This window comes from Lytechinus pictus, chromosome 14 (assembly GCF_037042905.1).
Source record: "Lytechinus pictus isolate F3 Inbred chromosome 14, Lp3.0, whole genome shotgun sequence".
NCBI classification, from domain to species: Eukaryota; Metazoa; Echinodermata; class Echinoidea; order Temnopleuroida; family Toxopneustidae; genus Lytechinus; species Lytechinus pictus.
The window spans coordinates 27985323-28008766 of NC_087258.1; the positions used below are offsets into that span (position 1 = coordinate 27985323).

The 23444-nt window shown below is 37.8% G+C and overlaps 1 protein-coding gene across 2 annotated transcripts; it reads right to left on the reverse strand.

Moving 5' to 3' along the window:
* Nucleotides 1–3057: 3057 nt before the first annotated feature.
* On the reverse strand, nucleotides 3058–16012 carry LOC129275606 (phosphatidylinositol 4,5-bisphosphate 3-kinase catalytic subunit alpha isoform-like). Of its 2 annotated transcripts, none has more exons than XR_010295671.1 (4): nucleotides 15912–16012; nucleotides 11209–12318; nucleotides 3622–3938; nucleotides 3058–3113 (listed from the first exon to the last, which is right to left on the reverse strand). XR_010295671.1 is itself a non-coding variant. In XM_064109369.1 (4 exons), exons 3-4 carry the CDS (start codon nucleotides 11552–11554, stop codon nucleotides 3679–3681), a joined length of 606 nt encoding a protein of 201 aa, XP_063965439.1. In that variant the 5' UTR covers nucleotides 11555–11613; nucleotides 12199–12318; nucleotides 15912–16000; the 3' UTR covers nucleotides 3599–3678. The 2 variants fall into 2 exon arrangements, 1 of the variants encoding a protein (XP_063965439.1); XM_064109369.1 differs by lacking the exon at nucleotides 3058–3113 and having other exon boundaries at nucleotides 3599–3938; nucleotides 11209–11613; nucleotides 12199–12318; nucleotides 15912–16000.
* Nucleotides 16013–23444: the final 7432 nt, after the last annotated feature.

Genomic DNA, 23444 nt, shown 5'->3' on the forward strand with positions numbered 1-23444 from the left:
ACAGTACCATTTGACATTTTGGAATGGTTTCATTTATTAAAAAATACTGAGTTAGACATTCCAACTATATGTTTTATTGATGAAAAAGCATGTTAAAATCTAGAAAATTTCTAGATCCTTTGCATCATTATAGTGTCTTGAAAGAGATGAATTTTGATATAAATGCCACAGTAGTAATGATAGGGTATTTATGTATAAAACGATGCTAAGACAGTCAATTTCATATTGTACAATCTATGTTAGTGGCTCCATGATTGTACAATGTAAATCTTTTGAGATGTACACTAGATATGCCTCGCCAAGTCTACACAACAGAGTAACATATTAGTTATGCAGGCCTGCAAGGAGCATGGGGTAATTCACTTAGCAAGCCAAATCTTATGTCTCCTAATTCAATTATTGGGATCATAAGCCAATAAATGGGTAATTGGAAATCCAGACCGGCCTTTTCTATCTCTTTTTCAAAGTTATGATAGTAATTCAACAAATACCCCCAACTTGACCAAAGTTCATTGACCTTAAATGACCTTTGACCTTGGTCACGTGACCTAAAACTCGAGCAGGATGTTCACTAATACTTGATTAACCTTATGTCCAAGTTTCAGGAACTAGATCCATATACTTTCTAAGTTATGATGTCATTTCAAAAACTTAACCTTAGGTTAAGATTTGATGTTGATTAATTAATTTAGGGTTTGATTTAGTTATTAAATGGTCTGTAATAATTTCCATTAAAAAAACAATGAAAAACAAAAGATGAAAACACACAGAAATACATAAGAAATTCTATAAACAAAAAAACAACATAAGGAACAAATTTGCTTTTGCAATTTTTCTTTGTGGAAGCCTTTAAATTAGATTACAAAGATGACATCTTGAAAAAAAAAGAAAATTTGAACTGAAATTGGTTGTTAAATTTGCAAATACTGTTTTCCACGAATAAATTTGCATATTTTATTCATAATAAATGAAAAATAATTATTTTCAGAATTCCTTTTTATACTGGCTTGTAGTTTATGTAGTAAAGTGGAGCGTTGTGGCCCAGTGGATTAGTCTCCGGACTTTGAAACAGAGGGTCGTGGGTTCGAATCCCAGCCATGGCGTAACTTCTTTCGGCAAGAAATTTATCCACATTGTGCTGCACTCGACCCAGGTGAGGTGAATGGGTACCCGGTAGGATTTATTCCTTGAACGCTTTAGCGCCTATTAATATGGCGGCTTAGCTATAGCCGGGGTAATAATATGATACCAAGCATCAAAGCACAGTTGAGTATATGCACATAGTAACTGCGCTATATAAATGGACATATTATTATAATTATTATAAAGAATGTTTATGCCAAATTTCCGGCTGCCGAGATCACATCTCAAATAGCCCAGTCATTTTAGGGTTAAAGGGGAAGGTTCATCCTGACAAAAAGTTTATTGTAAAAAAAGTAGAAAAACAAAAAATATTGCCAAAGGTTTGAGGAAAATCTATCAAAGAACAAAAAAGTTATAAGAATTTTAATTATTTTATTTGTGACGTCATATGCGAGCAGCTTTCCGACATAGCGTATGGTAAAAAATCAACAAAACGTCATTTTTCTCAGAAAATTGAAAATGCTTTTACTACATGTATACCTTCAGTATATCAATTAACATAACACTTACACCCGTTACTAAAAATAAATCATAAGGAAACATTAAAAAACTGAAATTTATGCATTTTTACATTACGTAACATATTATGGGGCAGCTCAGTCAGACCGCAGGTCCCTATGCTAATGAGCAAAAAGGCCAGATTCATACAAATCATCTCGTGGTTGAATCCTCCTCCTTGCAAAATCTCGTGATTCGTGAGATTTTCTTTCTCTAAGAATTTACCTGTTTTAACCTCAAGTTAAATGAAATATAATTGCACCATCAGATAGAGTATATGTTATTCTTTCATATTGGTCATTCATTTTGTATACAATATTTTGATAAATAAGTAAATTTCTGGCCTGAAAATGTGCCTAAAAACTGAATTTTCTTCCTCTGTTTTCTTTTGCAAATTGTGCAAAACTTTTTATTTTGAGCCTCAATGATATATTACCATAAAGCTGAACTTCTGTACTTTATCACAATGCCACTCTTGATATGCGGCACCTTTTAATCGGGTCAAGATCACACTTTTCCCACCAAGGTACAAGACGAGATTTCTGAAATTTTGTACTTGCATGAAATCCAGAGTTCTGATTGGCTGGATAAGGTTTACAGAACAGGCGCGGGTAATTTGAGGAGATTACCACATGGGAAGTGTGACCTTCCCATGAACCCAGGCACTGGAACCGTTGGAATTTGCCAGTGTGTGGTCTCTTTGACCAATCAGGGTGCAGTATTCTTGTTTTCAAGCTGCTTTATGTACTTGGCCTATGAAAAGTGTGATCTTGACCCGATTAAACCAATTCTTATTTTGAAATCTATACCATTTTAAAGCCTACATATTCAGCTTTATCATGATCTAAAAATCATTTGGGCTCAAACAAAATAAAGTGTGAAAATAGCAGCTTTTGTCAGGTGAAAATAATTATTTTGTAGCATATTTTTAGATAAAAATTTTAACCTATATTACAAAATCTTTGAATAAATTCAAACACATGACCTAAAAGAATGATTCTTCTTTACAATGATACCAAAATCATGAAATTCGATGCACAATTTGAGCAGCAATGACCGAATGAAAAGAGGTGTTTTGGTCCGCATCAAGCTCATTAAATATGCAAAACATCTCAAGTCATGAATATCACTTGGATGAAAGAAGCCACTTTCTTGGGACCTGCCGTCTGACTGAGCTGCTCGTTTATGTAAAAAAAATCAAAAACTTGAATTTCTAATTACTTTCTTAATCTTTAATTGATTTTCCTCAAACACTCACCAATGTTTTTTTATTTTTCTGCTATTTTTACAGCAAACTTTTCTTCAGGGCGAACTTCCCCTAATAAGTGTTTGACATCACATATATTGGTTACAATGTCAGGATCTTCATAAAATTCTCAATGCTCAAAACTTTCTCATTATTTGTCTTTTTTTTCTCTACCTTTAATTGACCTTTAACCTTTGATATAAGCTAACCTGTTTCAATGTCTCACCTGTTTCTAGTTTCTGTAGGATATGATTAGGTAGAATCTCTTTTTTTTCTCTACCTTTAATTGACCTTTAAAGGTAAATGCTAGTTTTGGTAACGATATCAAAATGAGTTCGTACAGAATCCAATGAAATGACCACCAAAGTGTCTGTTTGTATAAATAAAACGCATGTGCCAAAGGATTCTGGAAGAAATTGTGTAATTGCTGAGAAATCAGCAAATAAGCACAGGATTCGGGTAGAGCGTCGGGCCCGACGCTCAAAGCAATAATTAGACACTGTCCCACGTGCGCTTATCTGTGTTGGGGAAGTTCAGTCTGAACATTTTTCAGCGTAGATTTCAAGATTTCACAAAGTTCAGTTTATGTAACTGTACCAGATCTAGATCCTCGATGATATACTGACAATTAAGCCTGGTTAAATTACAGACTTTCTCATGAAATCAGTGTTTACTGCAACTACTGGAATTTCTCTTTAACCTTTGATATAAGGTAATCTGTTCCAATGTCTCACCTGTTTCTAGTTTCTGTAGGATATGATTAGGTAGAATCTCTTTTTTTTTCTCTACCTTTAATTGACCTTTAACCTTTGATATAAGCTAATCTGTTTCAATGTCTCACCTGTTTCTAGTTTCTGTAGGATATGATTTGGTAGAATCTCCGATGCTTCAAGGTTTGGTGGATAGGCATAGAGTGCTTGACCCATCTTACCATGTTCTTCACGCTCCTCTACTACATTCATACATGTTGTTAGAATGTTACGTCTAAAGTGGACCACCTGAGGATCTTTGATGGAGTCAAACTCGTTGATTGGGACGCCAATGGCCGCTCCTAGGATGAGAGACAACATTCAATACTTAGAGCAAAAAAATAAGAACTCTAATTTCACATGACAAAATATCAGGGAATAGTTACCTGGTATTTGAAATGTATTCTGATATAGGTAAAATCAGAGCTTCTTTTTTGTTTGTCTATGTTAATTTGCTGTTGAATTGCCTATGGTTACAGAACTAATTTCCCAGTCGATCAAAACTGCTAATCAAATTTGGCAAGTAAATTCCTTTCTGAAGATCATAAATTAGTTCATAATATCCATAACATTTAAAAATAAACCATTGTGGCAGCTCAAAAGAGAGACAGAAGCACTTGTAAGACTGTATCTCCCAAAATTTCCATTTTCATTTTGATGCATATGATACTGTATATGATTTTTTTAGACAACCCATTGTCAAAAGAGAGTCTTTTTTTTGTTTTAAAAGGAAAAAAATACACACACTTTAATTCCACAAAATGCAAATTCAATGGACCGGTTTTTAATATCAACCACAGCCTTTGCTCATAACATCTAAACTTATTTCATAATGGATTCCTTGCATTTTGATTGTATCTAAGGCTTAATTGCACTAATTATATCTTTCTTTAATTATTTTTTGTTCCCTTTTTGTTTTTCAGGTTATTTCTATGTGAAATGAGAAAAGAAAATTAGGTTTTACCATTGTAGTGGCTGCTGCAATCACAATGTTAGAAGTTTTTATATGGAAACCAAATTGCTTGCTGAATATTTCACCGCCCTTTCACACGGTACCAAAATCGTAATTTGAATGATGATTCCAGTGAAAAATAATTCTACTGACAGATTTTTAGCACATGTGAAACCAAACTAGAATCACAAACAAGAAATCACGATCACGAATTCAAATTCTAATCTGGAGGTGAATTCCAGTTAAGTTTCACTCAAATTACGGAACGAATTTGACGTCTGAAAGGGTTGACCTCCAAAACATCTTGTGAGGGGCTGAGTTTACCTGACCTTTCAATCACTTCCGTAGATAATACAATTGTCATGCACTCATCGTAGTTTCTTTTTTGCGATGCAGTGCTTTGATTGGGTTTGATTGACAGGTCACCAAGGACACAGGAATTTGAATTCAAATTACAGTTTTCGAGTGAACATGTGAATGGTACAATGATTCTAAAGACGAAATGCAATTATCATCACAATGATGATTCAAGATTCTCGTGTGAAAAGGCTCTCACACAGGTGGAATCAACATTAAACATGGATTTTTAATAACCCTTTTCTAAGGTCACTGCAATTCTAGCCTTAATGATTATTTTCTGAAAGAGTCCTCTGTTGCTAAGCCATTTTAATAAGTACATGTACATGTAACAATGATTGAGATATTGATTCACAAAGGTACATGTAGAGCTTCGCACAGCAATATTGAGAATGAACATTTTGTAGAACAGGTGTACATGTATGGGATATGAATAGTCTGTATTCATGTAAATGTCAATGCATTCCACCTTTTGGAGTACTGATGGGGTGTATTAGTCATTAATCATGATCTTGAAGACTTGGAGGTATCAAAATTTATTCTAAATTCATGATATTTATTTATGATCAGGAGGCCCGGGGGGGGGGGGGGCACTTCCGTTGACGAGTGGATACCATGCGCGACCATGGGGTCTCGAAAAGCACCCTAAACAAGTATCTTCCATATCTGAAAATGAACCCCTTAACAAGTATTGGCATATGAAACCCTACCCTACAAGTATTGGAAACAAAACGATACCCTTGGCAAGTATTGCCTGAATTGAACCTCTAAACAAGTACAGCAATATTTTAATTGTTATATGTCACGGACGTCGGTTTTACCTTAAAGTGATTGGTTAACATTGGTTTGACTTTAAAAAAATCTGAGCTAGAAGGTCACACTTGTCACCTGTGTCTGTGATATGTTACAAAAATGAAGCCCAGAAAAAATTGCGCTCGAAAATCATTATTTAGTGCTTCAAAAATTGAAATATAAAGTGACCGAAAACACCATCTTAATTTCATCCCATACACTTATGTGTACTATTTAGGCGTCTATAAGACGCCTATTTACAAAATCTGGGTTTGCCTTGTAGTTTTAGCTTTTCATTCTCAATAATGGTTGTTTTCAGGGTTTATTAGTTCTAATACATGCACTTGTACACATGTTTCATCTTGGTTTGAGATTTTTTTAAATCGGCTGCTCACAAAGTTAAACAATACCTTTAACCTACAGTACATCATTGGGTTTAGTACAGCCCCAAGCCACCTCCCACACCTCGCGCAAATCAGACTCTAAACACTGTTGGGCCAAAACGTACATCCTTTATAAAACATTTTAGTCTTTTTTTATACCCTCGAAAATTTGACAAGCAGCGTAGCTCAGTCAGTTAAGGTGCATGTTTTGGATAAGATCGTAGATCTCAACGTGAGGGGTTCAAGTCCCGCTTATGCCGAAACGCGTCTATCAAAAAAGTCTGATGCTATAGCATTGTGTGTTAGCATGTCTCACCACTGTATTCAGTGCAGGTGTGAATGCAGTTGGAAAACACTCTGTCCATCGGAGAGGACGCTGATGTTGGTCCCGTGTATAAGAGAGTCAAAACCTATGCACGTTAAAACCAATTCACTATTCGTCAAAGAGTAGGGTGTTCATCCAATGTATTGCACCTGCCGGTCCCGGCAAAATTCAGGTCAAGTACCCGATGCGTTTAAATGCCCAGGAGGGCCCTGCATCGTATACATCCAGATCCAGATATCATTCAACATATGTACATTTCTGTTTTAAACAATATTGATACAAAACACACTGTACTAGTAAAGTCATTAGAATTTCAAGTTTCTCCAAATGTTGCATTAGACGGGTCAATATATGGTTTGACCCGGAACAAATAGCAACAAAGGTTTTTCAACTGTTTCTGGCAATATTTGACCTCAGGAATAACAAACTAAAAATCTACTAAAATCCGCATCCAAGAAAGTAATCATTTTCAAGATGGCCGCCATTCACTGAAAATATACATGTAACTCACTCATTATCCACCATAGAATCTATTTTGGTTCATATTCCATGGTCCATGGTTTAAAAGAATTTTTTAGTTGATACAAGTTAGAGTGAATATGTATGTAAGCACTCCAGGGTACCTGGAAAATCCAAGATGGCACGCAAAATGGCTGCTGTAGGCTAAAAATCCACAATTCATCTATTACATGTACTTACTTAAGTGGCTTTAATTTGGTTTATATTCAATGGTTTTAAGGGTGAAGTCGTACTTCGGGACAAGTTACCAGGACAGCCAGTGGTCTTGAGTGTAAAAAAACCAAGATGGCTTCCAAAAATGGAGTATAAAATGGCTTTTGGTACTTAAATGGACATATACATGTAGCTCATTTCATATCCACCTGGAGATATGATTTTGCTGTATAGACCATGGTTTCAATGGTCAAATAATAGGCTACATTGGGACAAGTTACAAGAACAGTTAGTGGTCCAGTATGTTAAAAAATCCAAGATGGCTTCCAAAAATGGAGTCTAAAATTGCGGTTGCAACAAAAAGTTGATTTGAATAAAAGGAGAAAAATCCAACAAGAATAACACTGAAAGTTTCATCAAAATCGGATATAAAATAGGAAAGTTATGACATTTTAAAGTTTATCTTAATTTCAATATTATGCAAATTAGGAGACTGATGACGTCATCCACTCACTATGTCTTTTTCATTTTATTATACATGTATACATGACATATAAAATATTCTAATTTTCCCCTCATTGTCAAATGAAACCGTTCCTCCATGAACATGTGGAATTAGCATGCCATATGTTTTAGTCAAGTTGGCCCTTTAATGTCAAATCTGTAAAAAATCAATTAATAAATGATTCAAACAATAAAAAAACAAAAGAAATACCGGTAGTGAGTGAGGGACATCATCGACTGTCCTATTTGCATGTCACTGAGTTGTGCATATCACTGTTTTGTGAAAATAAGCGAAACTTTAAATAAAGTGTCATAACTTTATTATTTTGCATCCGATTTTGATGAAATTTTCAGCGTAATGCTAACTTGATTTTTCTCTATTTATTCAACTCAGCAATTTCTGGGGTGGACTTGACCTTTAAAAACAGAAATGCAATATCATTTATTATTTAGCTGTCTGGATCAACAAAGATTATCACATAATTTTTTTCAACTGATAATCCTTTTTGCATCTATTCATGAACATAAACCATTTTCCATAAAGGAAAAGTCTGATTGAAATAAACTGCAATAAAATTAATTTTAAAAAAATATCATAACCGAGAAACCCAAATTGGTGATCAATTAAGCCCAGCGAACACTATGTGATCCAATGCGATGCATTTTTTTTTAATCGCATTTTGTATTAAATGTGAAAGTTCCAAGAAGTAAAATTCATTTCGAGTTTGGCATAATGTTAGGAATGATAACATAATTTTGCTTTGCAGCAAGCCCTGTGGTCGGAGTAAAGTAAAAATCGGCTTCAAGACGTAGCGGGTGATGACGATTGACATCATTACGATTTGTATTTACTTTTATTCCTACAGGGAGGCTCAAACTGGACTGAATTTCCGATTTCAGTAGTCCTACCACTATTCTGAACTTTGATAGCTAAGATTTTATTGGTTAAAATGTTCATAACAAATGTTATTATAATTTCTTTGAAATTTGGGCAACTGCAAATTGCATAGTGCGCTTTATGAGGGCTTTATTCTCTGCTGGTTTAATAGCTGACTGCAAGCATTTCAAGCCACTACATGTATGCCACAGTAACTATGCCATCTCGAGACCTCATTAAAACCCTTCATCTACATCCTTGTACACTATTTCATGATTAAAAAAACCCATAATGCTTCCCCCAAAACAGTACGAGTACATGTATGCTTCGAGCCTTTCCTGTCTTTAAATCGCTTATCATATTCTGAAAACTAATTGTATGCTTTATAGGTCTATGTATCAAGACTACATACATGTACATGTAGGTATAGCAGGCGATATGCTGTGTTTGGTGTACCTTTAAAAGGAGTATTCATCAGTGCTTTTATTCTCTTGAGACAGAGATGTTTTGAACAGAAGACTTGTTTTTGAGGCAAGAGGGCAATTCCTGTCTGTGGTGTTTCCAAAATGGTAAACACTTATCTCAACTTGAAATAGGTATTGACTAGAGAGAGAGAGTGACAGAGAAAGAGACACGAGATGGAGAAAGAGAGAGAGAGAGAAAGAAAGAAGGGGGAGACACTGAGAAAGACAAAGACAGATCTAATAGTAAGGAAGGAATTTGAAAAAAAAGCTGAAATTTGAGAACAGAGAGAAATTAATTGATTGCATAAGTACAGTGTAAATAAATGAATAATAAATGAATGTATAGATAAATGAATGAATGAATGAATAAATAAATAAATTAATTAATAAATTAATAAAGAAAGAAAGACAATAAAGAAGGCATGTGAAGAGAGGGCGAATGGAAAAGGGAAGGAGAGATGGAGAGAAATTGAGAAAGAGACGGAGGAAAGAGTCAGGTGTGTGGACTGATACCTCATTTGAATGTACATTTACATTTATACTAGTGTTTCAAACAACATGAATGCTTGCTGCAGATGTACATGTAGACTATAATGTACTTTGATGAACAAATTTTGTTTAACTGCAAATTTATAATGCATGAACTTGAAAATTCATTTGAAAGTGAATATCATTCCATACATGTATCTCCTCTGTATCAAATCAAAATAGCAAGAGAATTACATATACATGTACACATGTGGGTTGAGGACCACTTAATTTACCCAAACTTAAAAATTAAGGTTTTTTTTTTTTTAGCATTTCTCTTCAAGACTAGATGCACATTTGGAAATTTGTCTCTTATGATAACAAATATTAATAAAAGAAAAACAGGTACACTGGAATTGATCAGTGTCCTACCTACATGTAGTACCTACCTTCAGGAATTTATTTATATTTATCAATTTTCTACCTATTGTTTACATATTTTCTCATTAAAAAATGAATACATATGTGATGTGTCAAAACAAAAAGATAAAAATGAAATTCTACAGTGAATGCTATTGAATCTCAAGACCTGTCAAGATGCACGTTGATTTGATGCTACAAAGCTTTGTCTCACAATACAGATTATCAGGAAACTGTTGAATTAATGATAACACATGAATGTAACCAGTATATAGGGATAATACTATAATCCTTCATCTCAGGCCTGAGTCAAAATGTTTAAGTGACATTTAACGACCGTCAACACAAAAACATTTACAAATTTTGGTAAACATTTAAACTGTTTGAGAAAAAGCAACCAAAAATACCTTAAATTCATATCATACTGCTTTGAAATGAATAGAGAATGTATATTTCACTAATAAATACTTCCAATTTGAAAATGAAGTGAAACAATATAATATCTCCCTCTAAACAGACGGAATATTCAAATTTTCAAGTCTAGATCTAACAGTAACATCTACAAATGGCATGCACAAATTTGATAGGGTTAGGGTTAGTCACATGGTATCTTCTTTGGATCATTCTACGTACATTATGTCATGAATATGCAGATACAGATAAATTTGATTACCTGTTAATATTTCCCTATTTTGTAGCAGTTGATGAACCCAAATAACACAAAAAAATCATCCAAAATGTCACTTGAAATCAACTTTTTTCATGCCAGCAACCATCTTTAGAATCTGACTCTTAACCATTCAATGTCAAACTTTACTTTTAAAAATGCAACGATTGTTCTTTTTTCTTTTGGCTTATAAAATCTAAAAAAATATTTTCTTTCTAAGAATTACTTCTTCTTGTAATGTTGGATGGAAAAAATAAAAATGAAATCTTATTATTTTCTAAAATTAAGTTTATTGTGAAAGAGGTCATACATGTATAGCTGTTTCAGCTGAGTAAATTCTATTTACAGACATAAAATTTCATCTTATTGTATTTTTTCCCATCCGATATTGCCCGCAAAAAATATTGTGCCTCTCTCATTTAACAATTTTACATTCAATTTCTACTTCAATTATTGTTCATTAATGTAAAGATTAACATGTACGTTCTTGGAGGGCCATGAGCATGACCAGTGGGCTACAATATAAAGTAGCCATTATTATCCAGAAATCATTTTGTAATGCTAACAAATTACAATTTTTAATAAGACTGGAATATATTACTTTTGTCTTGGCTGATCAACATACATGATTTCAGAGGTAGCCTGTTCGTGAAAGACCATGAAATAAGTATGACAAAAAGACAGCACTAACCTATTTCATAATTGAGCATCTTCTCTTCTCTGTTTCCTGCCGGCTCTACAACCTTCAGCCATGGTTGGAACAGCCTTAGATCACAGAGTCTCCGCCCCTCATCATAGAACTCCTCCTTCTCCGCATCCTGGGTGATGCTGACAAAGATGTAGGAGGATGCTTCCCCTAGGAGGTGAGCCAGAGGATACTTGAAGGCTTCTCTCCACAGCATGGCTTTAACCTTCTCCAAGGTAGCTTCACGCACACATTCCATGGGCACCAGGATCCCGTTTGGTAGGAGACATTCCACACGGATCTTGGAGGGCATCAGGTGTGAGCCCCATAGTTCTCCAGAGGATGGCGGCATTGTTGGTGTATCACGTTAAACTTGAGTTTTATTGGTCTCTGACTGCAGCAAAGTGATACCTGTAAAGTGGATTGATTCTTATAGATTCCAGCATTCTCAGTCAAAACAGAATTTCATAGATCAGATGGTGCCATATTGACAGATATAGGATTTCTTTGCATCCATGCAGTTATCTTTGCCAAGGGTAGATATAACGCTTCAGATCAGCCTAACAAATGATATGATGAAGATGTTTCCTGACTTTAATACAGTATATAAAACTTACTCAGCACTTCAGATTCTGAGAATACAAACTGATTTCAACTTGCATTTGCTGAAGATCATCTGGATAATCATTACGTTCACAGACCAATAATCCAATTATAAATCAGGAGCAAACAAAATTTTCCAATCAGATTTTCCTTTCATAACAGCTGTTTGCGTCACAATCTTAATCACGCTTTTGGATCTCCTCGTTATCTGCATGTGTACGTGTATGCTTCTTCAGAAAATTACTTGATTGTCCAGATCATACATCTTGATGAAGATGCAATTCCTTGAAACGGATTACTGTTTCACATATGGTAATAAAGGGCAAACAGTAGACTTCTTAATTAAGACAGGGGCAAGTTGAAACCAGCACTTTTTTTCTTTCAAAGTCTTACTAATTCCGGGAAATTATGCAAATGTAGCATCATTCCTTGAGAGAATTTATGAGTAGGCCATACGCCTTGAGCTGGGAGGTAATTAGATGTCTTCACCCTTCACTGTTGCCATGTATATTGCTGGAAAACAAAAGTAGGAAAAGGAGGAAAACACAAATGAGTGAACAAAAACAATAAATAAAAAAAATAAAAAAAATAAATACAAAATTAGCAGCCAAGGTTATTATCAAAGACAGGTTAAGAATAAATGTAGAGAAGTATTTCTTGTTCCGTAATCACAAAGAAAATATTTGTTATTAGTAGGTGTAGTTCATTTTGACAAGGCAAGCTGATCAAAATAAGTTTTCATATGAAATGGCAATATTTAATAAATAAGAAGAACACATTTCTATTTCCTATACTCAACATAATTACTATAGGTTTTATACAGCAGGCATGTTCATACAATATGCCCAAAGTAGACTGAAAGCTTCAACCTCTGCTTCATTATTTGTTCCACTGGATGTCCAATGTCTTGCTTCATACATCTACGTACACCTCCTCCATAGGCTAAAGTCTACATACTGTATCTTCCACTCTGTGCAGGGGACCAATGCCCAAAAATGAATTCCGGTTATCAATTTATAAAAGTGTAACAGCATTTCCATTAAAATGTAGGTCTTCATATGTATGTTGGATAATTTCTTATGCTGAAAAGGACTTGTTTTGGTCTCCACACACAGAAAATTCTTCAAATATCATGTACTCTTGCATTGCAGTTTCAGGTGCACAGTGCATGATTCATATGAGTAGACCACAGTTCAACAAGACACTGTTCTCACTACCAACCTAAAACTGGTTTAACTTTAGTGGAAACTAGTTTAACGTGTAATGAGAACGGTTGAAGCGGTCTTAGAAGCGATCTTCCAAACCTGTTCAGAAAACCGCCTCGCAATGTAGTTTTGAAGATCGCTTTGCCTCGTTAAACTGGTTTTAGCGTAAGTGAGGACACAACCGTTCTTCGGGAAGCGATCTTTGCACATTTCGAGCGCGCTGCTCCACACACTGTATGTGGAATGCCTAAGCTGCGGTTTCAAATTTCGCGCGAAACATGTCACCCCATTGAGCAAAACAATCTTCCAAACTGGTTTCCTGAACCGATTTCCAGTAAACTAGTTTTAAAAAGTATAATGAGAACGGTGTCTACGTCACTGGGGTTTTTTTTAAGGAAAAGTCTACCCCAAACAAAAAGTAGATTTGAATAGGAGAAAAATCCAATGAGCATAACACTGGAAATTTCATCAAACTTGGATGACATTTTAAAGTTTCGCCTAATTCACACAAGGCAAAAGCGATTTTGTGTCTCGCCCACTTATGAAATAACCAGAAATATCGTGATTTGTGAGGGCACGCAACAGAATTGTATCGAAACTTCATTGTGAAATGACTGGGATGGAATAACACATGTCATAAGAGCCTTGCACGTAAAATTTAATGTTGACCTGAAAATGACCTTTAACCTTACCATGTGACCTCCGACTGCAGCATAACGTGCAGGTCGCCTAAGTACATCTACCATCCAAGTTTTGTTGAAAAGTGACTGATGGTTGCGGAGTTAGGTGTCACAAGAGAGTCTTGCATGTAAACGCCGCATGTTTGCATGTTTACGCCGCCATCTTGTTTTCTAGTATTGTTCTTCACCCACGATACGGACGCTTGCGTCGCGTAACATTGGGGAAGAACAATAGAAAACAAGATGGCGGCGTAAACATCGCCATCAGGCAAGTCTCTTACGTCTATTCATATTTTTCTCATTTTTTTTGGATGAATTCTTGTCTAAAAATAAAATCCATAGCGTAGAAATGTCGGAAATTAAGTTGTATCCCATGTACATGATTTAGGGCTAGATCTTTTAGAAAGAAAGTAGAAATCTCGGGGGCGTAAGTTTCAGGTTTTTTGGTGGTACACGCAAAAGTATATGACGGAAGCCCTGGCTTCGTATGAGAGTAACCTTACGTTAGTAAATGATTTTTATTCTCTAGAAGCCTCCTGGCTAGGATTAGGCCTACACTAAAAATATGAATTCAATACTTGTAATCATCTTCTGTTTTGTTCTTTATAATATTTCCTAACGTTTTGTACTAAAAATTGATGAAACTTCGCTTGTAATTTTTTCCAAATGACTTTCTAAAATTGATCGTCCGGACACACAACCTGTCCGGACACATAACCTGGAGGCGTCTGGGGAGTGAAAGTAATATACTGTACGTATGGTCACTCCCCTAACGCCTGGCATTGTGATGTATAGGCTCCTACGTACCGAGGGAAAAGGCAACTATAAAAATGCGCCAAACTGCTAGTTATGTTTAGAATCTGAGGTCACGACTGCTGTACATGGGTAACAATATTGGTTGGCAACGTTTGGCAAAAAATGCGTAGTAATGGTTACAAAATGACGAATAAATTATATGAAGTAATAAAAGTAGAAGAGAGTTTACTTACACTTGTTGACATCGCCATCTTTGATCCTTTGTAATTGCAACCTATTTACGTGACGCGTATAGAGGGCAGCAAAATCATGAGCGGTGCTAGATTAAAAAGTGCTAAAATGTCCCGCTTCAACCACTGAACTAGAAATACATAGAGAAAACATATTGCATCTTGCCTTCTACGGCGCGTTCTCAAACAATTGACCTAGCAAAATGGCGGCGGTCACGTGACTTATCGAGTTCGCCGGCGATGTTTTGTTTGGGTGTACACGACTTCCACGTATTTCTAGTTCAGTGGTTGAAGCGGGACATTTTATTTTTAGCACTTTTTAATCTAGCACCGCTCATGATTTTGCCGCCCTCTATACGCGTCACGTAACTAGGTTGCATTAACAAAGGATCAAAGATGGCGATGTCAACAAGTGTAAGTAAACTCTCTTCTACTTTTAATTATTACTTCATATAATTTATTCGTCATTTTGTAACCATTATACCCAGTTGTTGTGTGTCCGGACGATCAATTTTAGAAAGTCATTTGGAAAAATTTACAAGCGAAGTTTCATCAATTTTTAGTGCAAAATGTAAGGAAATATTATAGAGAACAAAATGGAAGATGATTACAACTATTGAATTCATATTTTTAGTGTAATCCAAAGACAAAAAAGAAGGCTTCAAAAATATAAAGTGTCCGGACACCCGACCTCCCATCCTACTACGCATTTTTTGCCAAACGTTGCCAACCAATATTGTTAGTACCCATGGCCATGTACAGCAGTCGTGACCTCAGATTCTAAACATAACTAGTAGCAGTTTGGCGCATTTTTATAGTTGCCTTTTCCCTCGGTACGTAGGAGCCTATAGTATACATCACAATGCCAGGCGTTAGGGGAGTGACCATACGTACAGTATATTTAGTATTACTTTCACTCCCCAGACGCCTCCAGGCTACGGACACACAACGTCAACAACTGGGTATACGATCCACCGACTGTCTGCGAGTTGGAATTGGGCAGGCAGCGCGGCGCAGCGGCACAGCACTATACCCACCCCGATCGTCTAGGCACATCCTCAAATGAAATTTCGTACCGGTAGTACGGTACTCGATTCTTGTACAGTCACATTCAACAACACTCCAGTTTCCTATCCATGTAAATGTCGATTATCAAAGAAACGAACGAAATTCAATGCATAGGGTGAATGAAGAATATAAAAAACTACGGAATTCCTCAAATAGGAAATACTTACAATTCTATAAATAATGATAAGCATCAAATCCGCACCAATGTACAGGCCGAAAGAGTCCGGGCATGCATGCGTGACAGGGCAGCCACAAAAAAGTTGTTTACGACTAGACTTTTTTTACCCAGCATGCATTATCAACTCGAACTGCACCGGAGTAGTAAATAAATCTGCACTGCTATTAGTCTTAGCTGGCGCTTTTTCAGACTACTGTATGGAAATCAAGTTCTTGCTCAGTAATTTACTAGTAGTCGCCTGCAAACAGAGAGATGCCAATAAAATGATCAATTCTCTATGCCCGCAAGTTACATGCAATAGTGTCTAGTGAGCATGTATGTATGAATGGTGGTCCATATATAGTGGCGTAACTACACGGTGGGAGAGGACACGCCCCCCATCGAGTGGCCAAAAAAATAAATAAACGGGGAAAAGAAAGAGAAACGTAGTGGTTGATTGATTGATTGATTGATTGATTGGTTGATTTTATTTGGCAAGTCATCATAACATATATACAGTAGCATTAAAACAACAGGCTTGCACAGGATGACCCACGAAAGCTCGAAAGCTTATTTCCAGTGGGGTCCTCGACATACAGAATTAAGATAATAACATGGTAAAATATTGTACTATTTACATATTAAAAAATGAAGAAAAAAGATCAGTATTTACTATTACCAATAAATAAGATATATAGATAATATATACAAGAATATAACGAAGAAGAAGAAGAAAAGAAGGAGAAGGAGGAGGAATAGAAAAAGAAAGGGGAGGAGGAGGAGAAGGAGACGGGAAAAAAAGGATGAGGAAGAAAAATAATAAGGAGAAGAACAACAGCAAAAACGGCGACAACAATAACAGCACGAAGAGGAGAATAGAAGGAAGAGATACAAGAAATAGAATAGAAGAAAGGACATATCGAAGCTTCAATCAAACTATGTAGAATACATAATAATACCTGGTATAGAGAAGAGAAAAGAACGTGGTCAGTATTCAGGCTAAATCAACCGTACAACATATCATTTGCATCTTCTCTTTGACTCTCAAATTCCTCTTAAAATGCAAAAAATTCCTATTTCCTTTAAATATCATTGGGAAGGGAATTCCAATGTTTAATAGCATTGTAATAAAAGGAGTTACCAAAACTACCTACCCTTTCTGGTAAGCAAAAGTTGAAATGGCTGTTTCTTGTATTATAGTTTAGGAAATTGGCAAAGCCGATCTCCTAATATAAATATAAAAGTTAGGTCCTACCTTAATTCTTGCTCGCCAGAAGATAGAATGGGATCCAGCCGCTCAGAATCTCAGATAAATTGCACAAATCCGTGAATAGAAATATATACACTTCACAATTTCAAATATATAGATTAGAAAAAAGGGATAGATGTCACAAAATGTCTCGCGAAGTAATGAGCTCATTAAATATGCAGAGAATATAGACTTCGAATGAGTGGAAGTGACGCCGTAAGGAATAAGATTGGAAAATGCAGAGAAATAATTAAGTATAAGTTGATCCTCCACAAGATTTGATTCAATCCTCACTAGCAGCTGGATGAGATGGTCAGCATGAGTGGACAGGACGAAGGCAGAGAGTAGAGTGATGATGTGGTAGAGAAAACAAGTTGTTTTTACCAACATCAGAAAAGATGAGACAAAGAAATAAGCGCCAAAAAGGGAGGCAAAACAAAGTTGAAAAGAACAAAGAAGAGAGAAGCAGACTGTGAGAAAAGCAAACATGCAAGCATCTCTGTAGTGATGTTGTATATACCTGCAAGTTCATTGCAATAAACAAGGAACAATGAAAGGATGTTTGCTCCAAGTCTAGGAACAAAAGAAAGGTTGTTTCTCAATATAAGAATGTGTTTGCCAAGTAGATTTGGACAGAAAATGAGTTGGCTTGCTCTGTGAATGTACAGTATTGTAGTACATACACATGGCGTGAACAAGTGAGAATATATGAAATTGGAAATAAAAGAAAGAATTTATATACATATACAGAATGTTGAAATATAAATGAAAATATATACAAGGAAAGAATATATAGATGTAGATATATAAAAAGATATAGTCAAGTCACTACAGTAGCTCCCCCTAGATTTGTACCGAATAGAAATGTAGTAACAAATCGACAAGGGAAAGTAAAAGGGAACTTGGCTATATAAAACAAGAAAATAAAAGGAGTGGAAACATCAGTGAATTTTGAGAAATGTTTCAACCGTCTCCGAAAAATTGAACGTACTTGGCAGGAAACCTGACATGGCGACCAGAACGGGTCTTACGAATTTCGGGAGGCATGTGCTTGTCATCAGAATCCACTGCCAAGTCCGTGGAGTTGGATTGTTTATGAACTTGGTCAGGTGGATTGTGATGAGGAGATGAAGGAGTGGTAGCATCCTGCTCGATGAAAGCCGGTTTCAGTCTGTCGACACTGACATTTTCATGTTTACCATTATAATCTATGGTAAAATACTTGTCAGTGCGACGGATGACTCGGAAGGGTCCTCTGTATGGAGGCTGCAGTGGCTTTGTGACAGCATCATCTCTTAGAAAGATGTGAGATGAAGAATGCAGTTCAGGATGTACCTGCGTTCGAGTGTGCTGTTTTCGAGTAGGAGTGGGATGTAATTCCCGCATCATTCTCTTTAGTCTGTGGGCATAGTTAGATGGGTCATCGGCAGAATCAATTTGTGAAGGAGCTACAAATTGTGCAGGTAGAGTGACTGTAGTCCCAAATACTAGTTCTGCTGCAGAGCATCCAATGTCCGCCTTGATTGCTGTGCGTATACCTAGCAAGACTAAAGGGAGTGACTCAGTCCAACGGACCTTGTTATGAGCTTTGAGAGAGGCTTTAAGTTGGCGATGAAAACGCTCCACTAAACCATTTGCGGCAGGATGGTATGCTGTTGTGCGGATGCGTTTAGTGCCGAGGAGGTTGGTGAGTGAAAGGAAAAGTGCTGACTCAAATTGCCTACCTCTGTCTGTTGTGATGGTAGTAGGTGCGCCAAACACTGCTACCCATCTGGCCACAAATGCTCGTGCTACCGTCTCCGCAGTGATGTCGGGGATAGGGATAGCTTCTGGCCATCTGGTGTAGCGATCAACACAAGTAAGAAGGTAATTGTTACCCTCTGATGAAGGAAGCGGGCCTACGAGGTCAATGTGCACATGAGAGAAGCGTGCATCAGGTGAAGTGAAAGTACCAAGTGGTGCTTTGGTGTGCCGATGTACTTTACACTTTTGACACTCGAGGCATGTTTTGGCCCATTTCCTGACATCAGCGTTGATGCTAGGCCAAACAAAGCGCTCTGTAATGAGCTTTTGAGTAGCTCTGATTCCTGGATGAGAAAGTCCATGAAGGGAATCAAAGATAGCTCTTCTATGTTTGACTGGTACCAAAGGCCTGGCAGTACCAGTTGATATATCGCACAGAATTGTAGTGCTAGAACCTGGGAGAGCAATTGACTTGAGTTGAAGTGAGGAATCTTTCACCTCAGTTCCATCTTCCTGATCCTTTGCGATGGCCGCAAAGTCTATGATTGAGGAAGAATCAACTCTGTCAATATACAGACGAGAGAGGGCATCTGCTGCTGTGTTCTCCTTACCTGAAATGTGCTGTATATCAGATGTGAATTGAGAAATGAAATCGAGTTGTCGGATTTCACGTGGCGAATGCCTATACGGTTTCGATTTGAGTGCATGGGTAAGAGGTTTGTGGTCAGTGTAGATAGTAAATGACCTACCTTCAAGGAGATGACGGAAGTGCTTGATACCAAGATATGCTGCAAGCAACTCCCTACCGAATGTGCTGTATTTGGTTTCAGCTGGTTGTAACCTCTTAGAGAAGAAAGCCAGAGGTTGCCAAACTCCATCTACTCGTTGTTGAATAGCTCCCCCGACTCCTACGTCAGATGCGTCGACCAGTAGGCATAAGGGAACATCAGTGCGAGGGTGCACAAGAACAGTAGAGTTAGCTAATTGATCTTTAGCATGATTGAAAGCAAGAAGCTCTTTCTCTCCAAGATCAATCGGCATGTTCTTTTTTGTTCTGTTTTTCAACAGATCAGTCAGTGGTTGCAGCACCTCTGCACAACTAGGAATGAATCGCCTGTAGAAGTTGACCAATCCCAGGAATTCTCGAAGTTTGGTGAGCGACGTAGGTGCGGGAAAATCACGAATGATTTTCACTTTGTCGCTAAGAGGACGGATTCCGGTGTTGTCCACCGTATGTCCGAGGAAAGAAAGCGATGAAGCACCAAACTGACATTTTGAGGGATTGACAATGATGCCATACTCCTGCAGGCGATCAAATAGTTGACGGACGTGTGTCTCATGTTCATCCTTAGAGGAACTGGCTACCAGTATATCATCCAGATAAACATAGACAAATGGGAGGCCGCGAATGACGGTGTCCATCAATCGCTGGAATGTTTGTGCTGCATTCCGAAGTCCGAATGGCATTCGAACAAATTCGAATAAGCCGAATGGAGTGGTCACGGCAGTCTTGTGAATGTCGCTAGGCTCGACTGGGATCTGATGATATGCCCTAACGAGATCAATTTTCGAAAAAATTGTCTTACCTGCAAGAGTTGAAGAGAAATCTTGCAAGTGCGGGATAGGGTATCGATCCGGGACCGTGCGAGCGTTGAGCAAGCGATAATCACCACAAGGCCGCCAGTCCCCTGGCGTTTTCTTGGGAACCATGTGCAATGGACTTGACCAGTTGCTCTCAGATTGTCGGATAATGCCAAGTTCAAGCATGTGCTCGAACTCTGCCTGGGCAATTCTCTGACGATCTGGGGCAAGTCGACGAGGGCGCGCTGCCGCGGGCGGGCCTCGAGTTGGGATGTGATGCGTGGTATTATGTTTCACTTCTGAGTGCTTGTAAACCGGTCGTGTGATATCCGGATATTGACGGAGAATAGAGTGAAACCGCTCCGATGAGTCATGTTGAACATACATCGGGCTAATAGTACCAGTATATGATCCACACCCCTGGACTGTAAGAGTGGTTGTGGTGTCTATCAATCGGCGGTGTTTGATATCCACCAACAGTCCGAACTGGTCAAGAAAATCGGCACCCAAAATCGGCGTGGGTATATCTGTCACAACAAATATCCAGCGGAAAACACGCCGTAAACCGAGATCAAGTGTGAAAGACTTTTGTCCGAAAGTCTTGATTGGTGATCGATTTACAGCCTGTAGTTGGATATTTGTCGCGTCAACCCTAGCCGGTTTTCCCAATTTTGAATGAGGGAAAATGCTCACCTCAGCACCTGTGTCGACGAGATAGCGTGTACCAGTGTACTTATCGTTGACAAAGAAAAGGCGACTGGGTTGGGTGCTGCCAAGGGGGTTAGTCGCCGCTATTCCTTGGCGGGGTCGTTTCCCTGGGCCTGTCTTGCTGAGAAAGAGCAAGGACTAATGCACTTTTGAGCACTGCTCCCATATTTCCAGTGATACCAGCACTGGGCACCTGCATGCTGTTCACTGCGATGCGGGCTGCGCGAAACTGATTGTGGGCGCTTAATCGAGTCTTTGGACTTGCGCTGTCGACTGCGACCTCTCTCGCGGTTATCCAGCATGGAGCAGGTTAATGCTTGAACTTGCATTGTGAGCTGGTCCACCTGTGGGGAGTGGAGGGGGTTGTGATGGCGCCAACTTAGATTGAATGTTGGATATAGTTGGGCCGGCAACTTCAACAATTTTGTCCGCAAGCGCCGCTAAGTCCACCAAACTCACCCCATCGCTTGATGCGGCTAGGATTACCTGCACGTTGGTGGGCAAGCGTTGCAAAAATAATTGCCGAAAAATTGAATCCTCCATTGTGCTCGTCCCCATCAATTGCTGCATCCGCCGGAGGAGTTGCGATGGCGACTTGTCTCCGAGCTCCTCTCCTGACAGCAGCCGATTGAGGCGCGTCTGCTCGGAGACGGTCGTTCGCTTGACCAGTGCAGCTTTTAATTTTTGATAGGGGTTGTCACCCGGGATAGCAGTAATGATATCCCTCACCTCCATAGCTACCTCTTGTTGTAGTGAGGCAACTACATAATTGAATTTAGTGATTTCGGCGGAAATACCCTTTGTGTGAAATTGGGCCTAGCTCCACCTGAACGAACCAAATTTCTGGGTCATTTGCCCAGAATGGTGGGAGCTTAATGCTCACCGGAGCAATAGAGGGTGATACTGGAGAAAGATTAGATTCAGGAGTAGAAGAAACATTAGGGGTAGTCATGTTGTAGAGTTAAGAAAAAAAAATTGAGAAGTAGAAAGGAAACAAAAATAGTGAAGTGAGAAGCAAGAATAGCGAAGTGAGAGAAATGAATAAAGGGCGATAAAAGAAAATTAAGGATTCAGGATCACGTCGGGGTCACCAGTTTAGGAAATTGGCAAAGCCGATCTCCTAATATAAATATAAAAGTTAGGTCCTACCTTAATTCTTGCTCGCCAGAAGATAGAATGGGATCCAGCCGCTCAGAATCTCAGATAAATTGCACAAATCCGTGAATAGAAATATATACACTTCACAATTTCAAATAGATTAGAAAAAAGGGATAGATGTCACAAAATGTCTCGCGAAGTAATGAGCTCATTAAATATGCAGAGAATATAGACTTCGAATGAGTGGAAGTGACGCCGTAAGGAATAAGATTGGAAAATGCAGAGAAATAATTAAGTATAAGTTGATCCTCCACAAGATTTGATTCAATCCTCACTAGCAGCTGGATGAGATGGTCAGCATGAGTGGACAGGACGAAGGCAGAGAGTAGAGTGATGATGTGGTAGAGAAAACAAGTTGTTTTTACCAACATCAGAAAAGATGAGACAAAGAAATAAGCGCCAAAAAGGGAGGCAAAACAAAGTTGAAAAGAACAAAGAAGAGAGAAGCAGACTGTGAGAAAAGCAAACATGCAAGCATCTCTGTAGTGATGTTGTATATACCTGCAAGTTCATTGCAATAAACAAGGAACAATGAAAGGATGTTTGCTCCAAGTCTAGGAACAAAAGAAAGGTTGTTTCTCAATATAAGAATGTGTTTGCCAAGTAGATTTGGACAGAAAATGAGTTGGCTTGCTCTGTGAATGTACAGTATTGTAGTACATACACATGGCGTGAACAAGTGAGAATATATGAAATTGGAAATAAAAGAAAGAATTTATATACATATACAGAATGTTGAAATATAAATGAAAATATATACAAGGAAAGAATATATAGATGTAGATATATAAAAAGATATAGTCAAGTCACTACAGTAGCTCCCCCTAGATTTGTACCGAATAGAAATGTAGTAACAAATCGACAAGGGAAAGTAAAAGGGAACTTGGCTATATAAAACAAGAAAATAAAAGGAGTGGAAACATCAGTGAATTTTGAGAAATGTTTCAACCGTCTCCGAAAAATTGAACGTACTTGGCAGGAAACCTGACATGGCGACCAGAACGGGTCTTACGAATTTCGGGAGGCATGTGCTTGTCATCAGAATCCACTGCCAAGTCCGTGGAGTTGGATTGTTTATGAACTTGGTCAGGTGGATTGTGATGA

What these genes read in the sequence shown, in the direction of transcription:
- LOC129275606 (XM_064109369.1), bottom strand. Translation starts at nt 11,554, where the DNA reads ATGCCGCCATCCTCTGGAGAACTATGGGGCTCACACCTGATGCCCTCC. An exon ending in GATGCTCAATTATGAAATAG is followed by an intron (nt 3,939 to 11,208) that starts GTTAGTGCTGTC and finishes CTCTCATCCTAG; the next exon opens with GAGCGGCCATTGGCGTCCCA.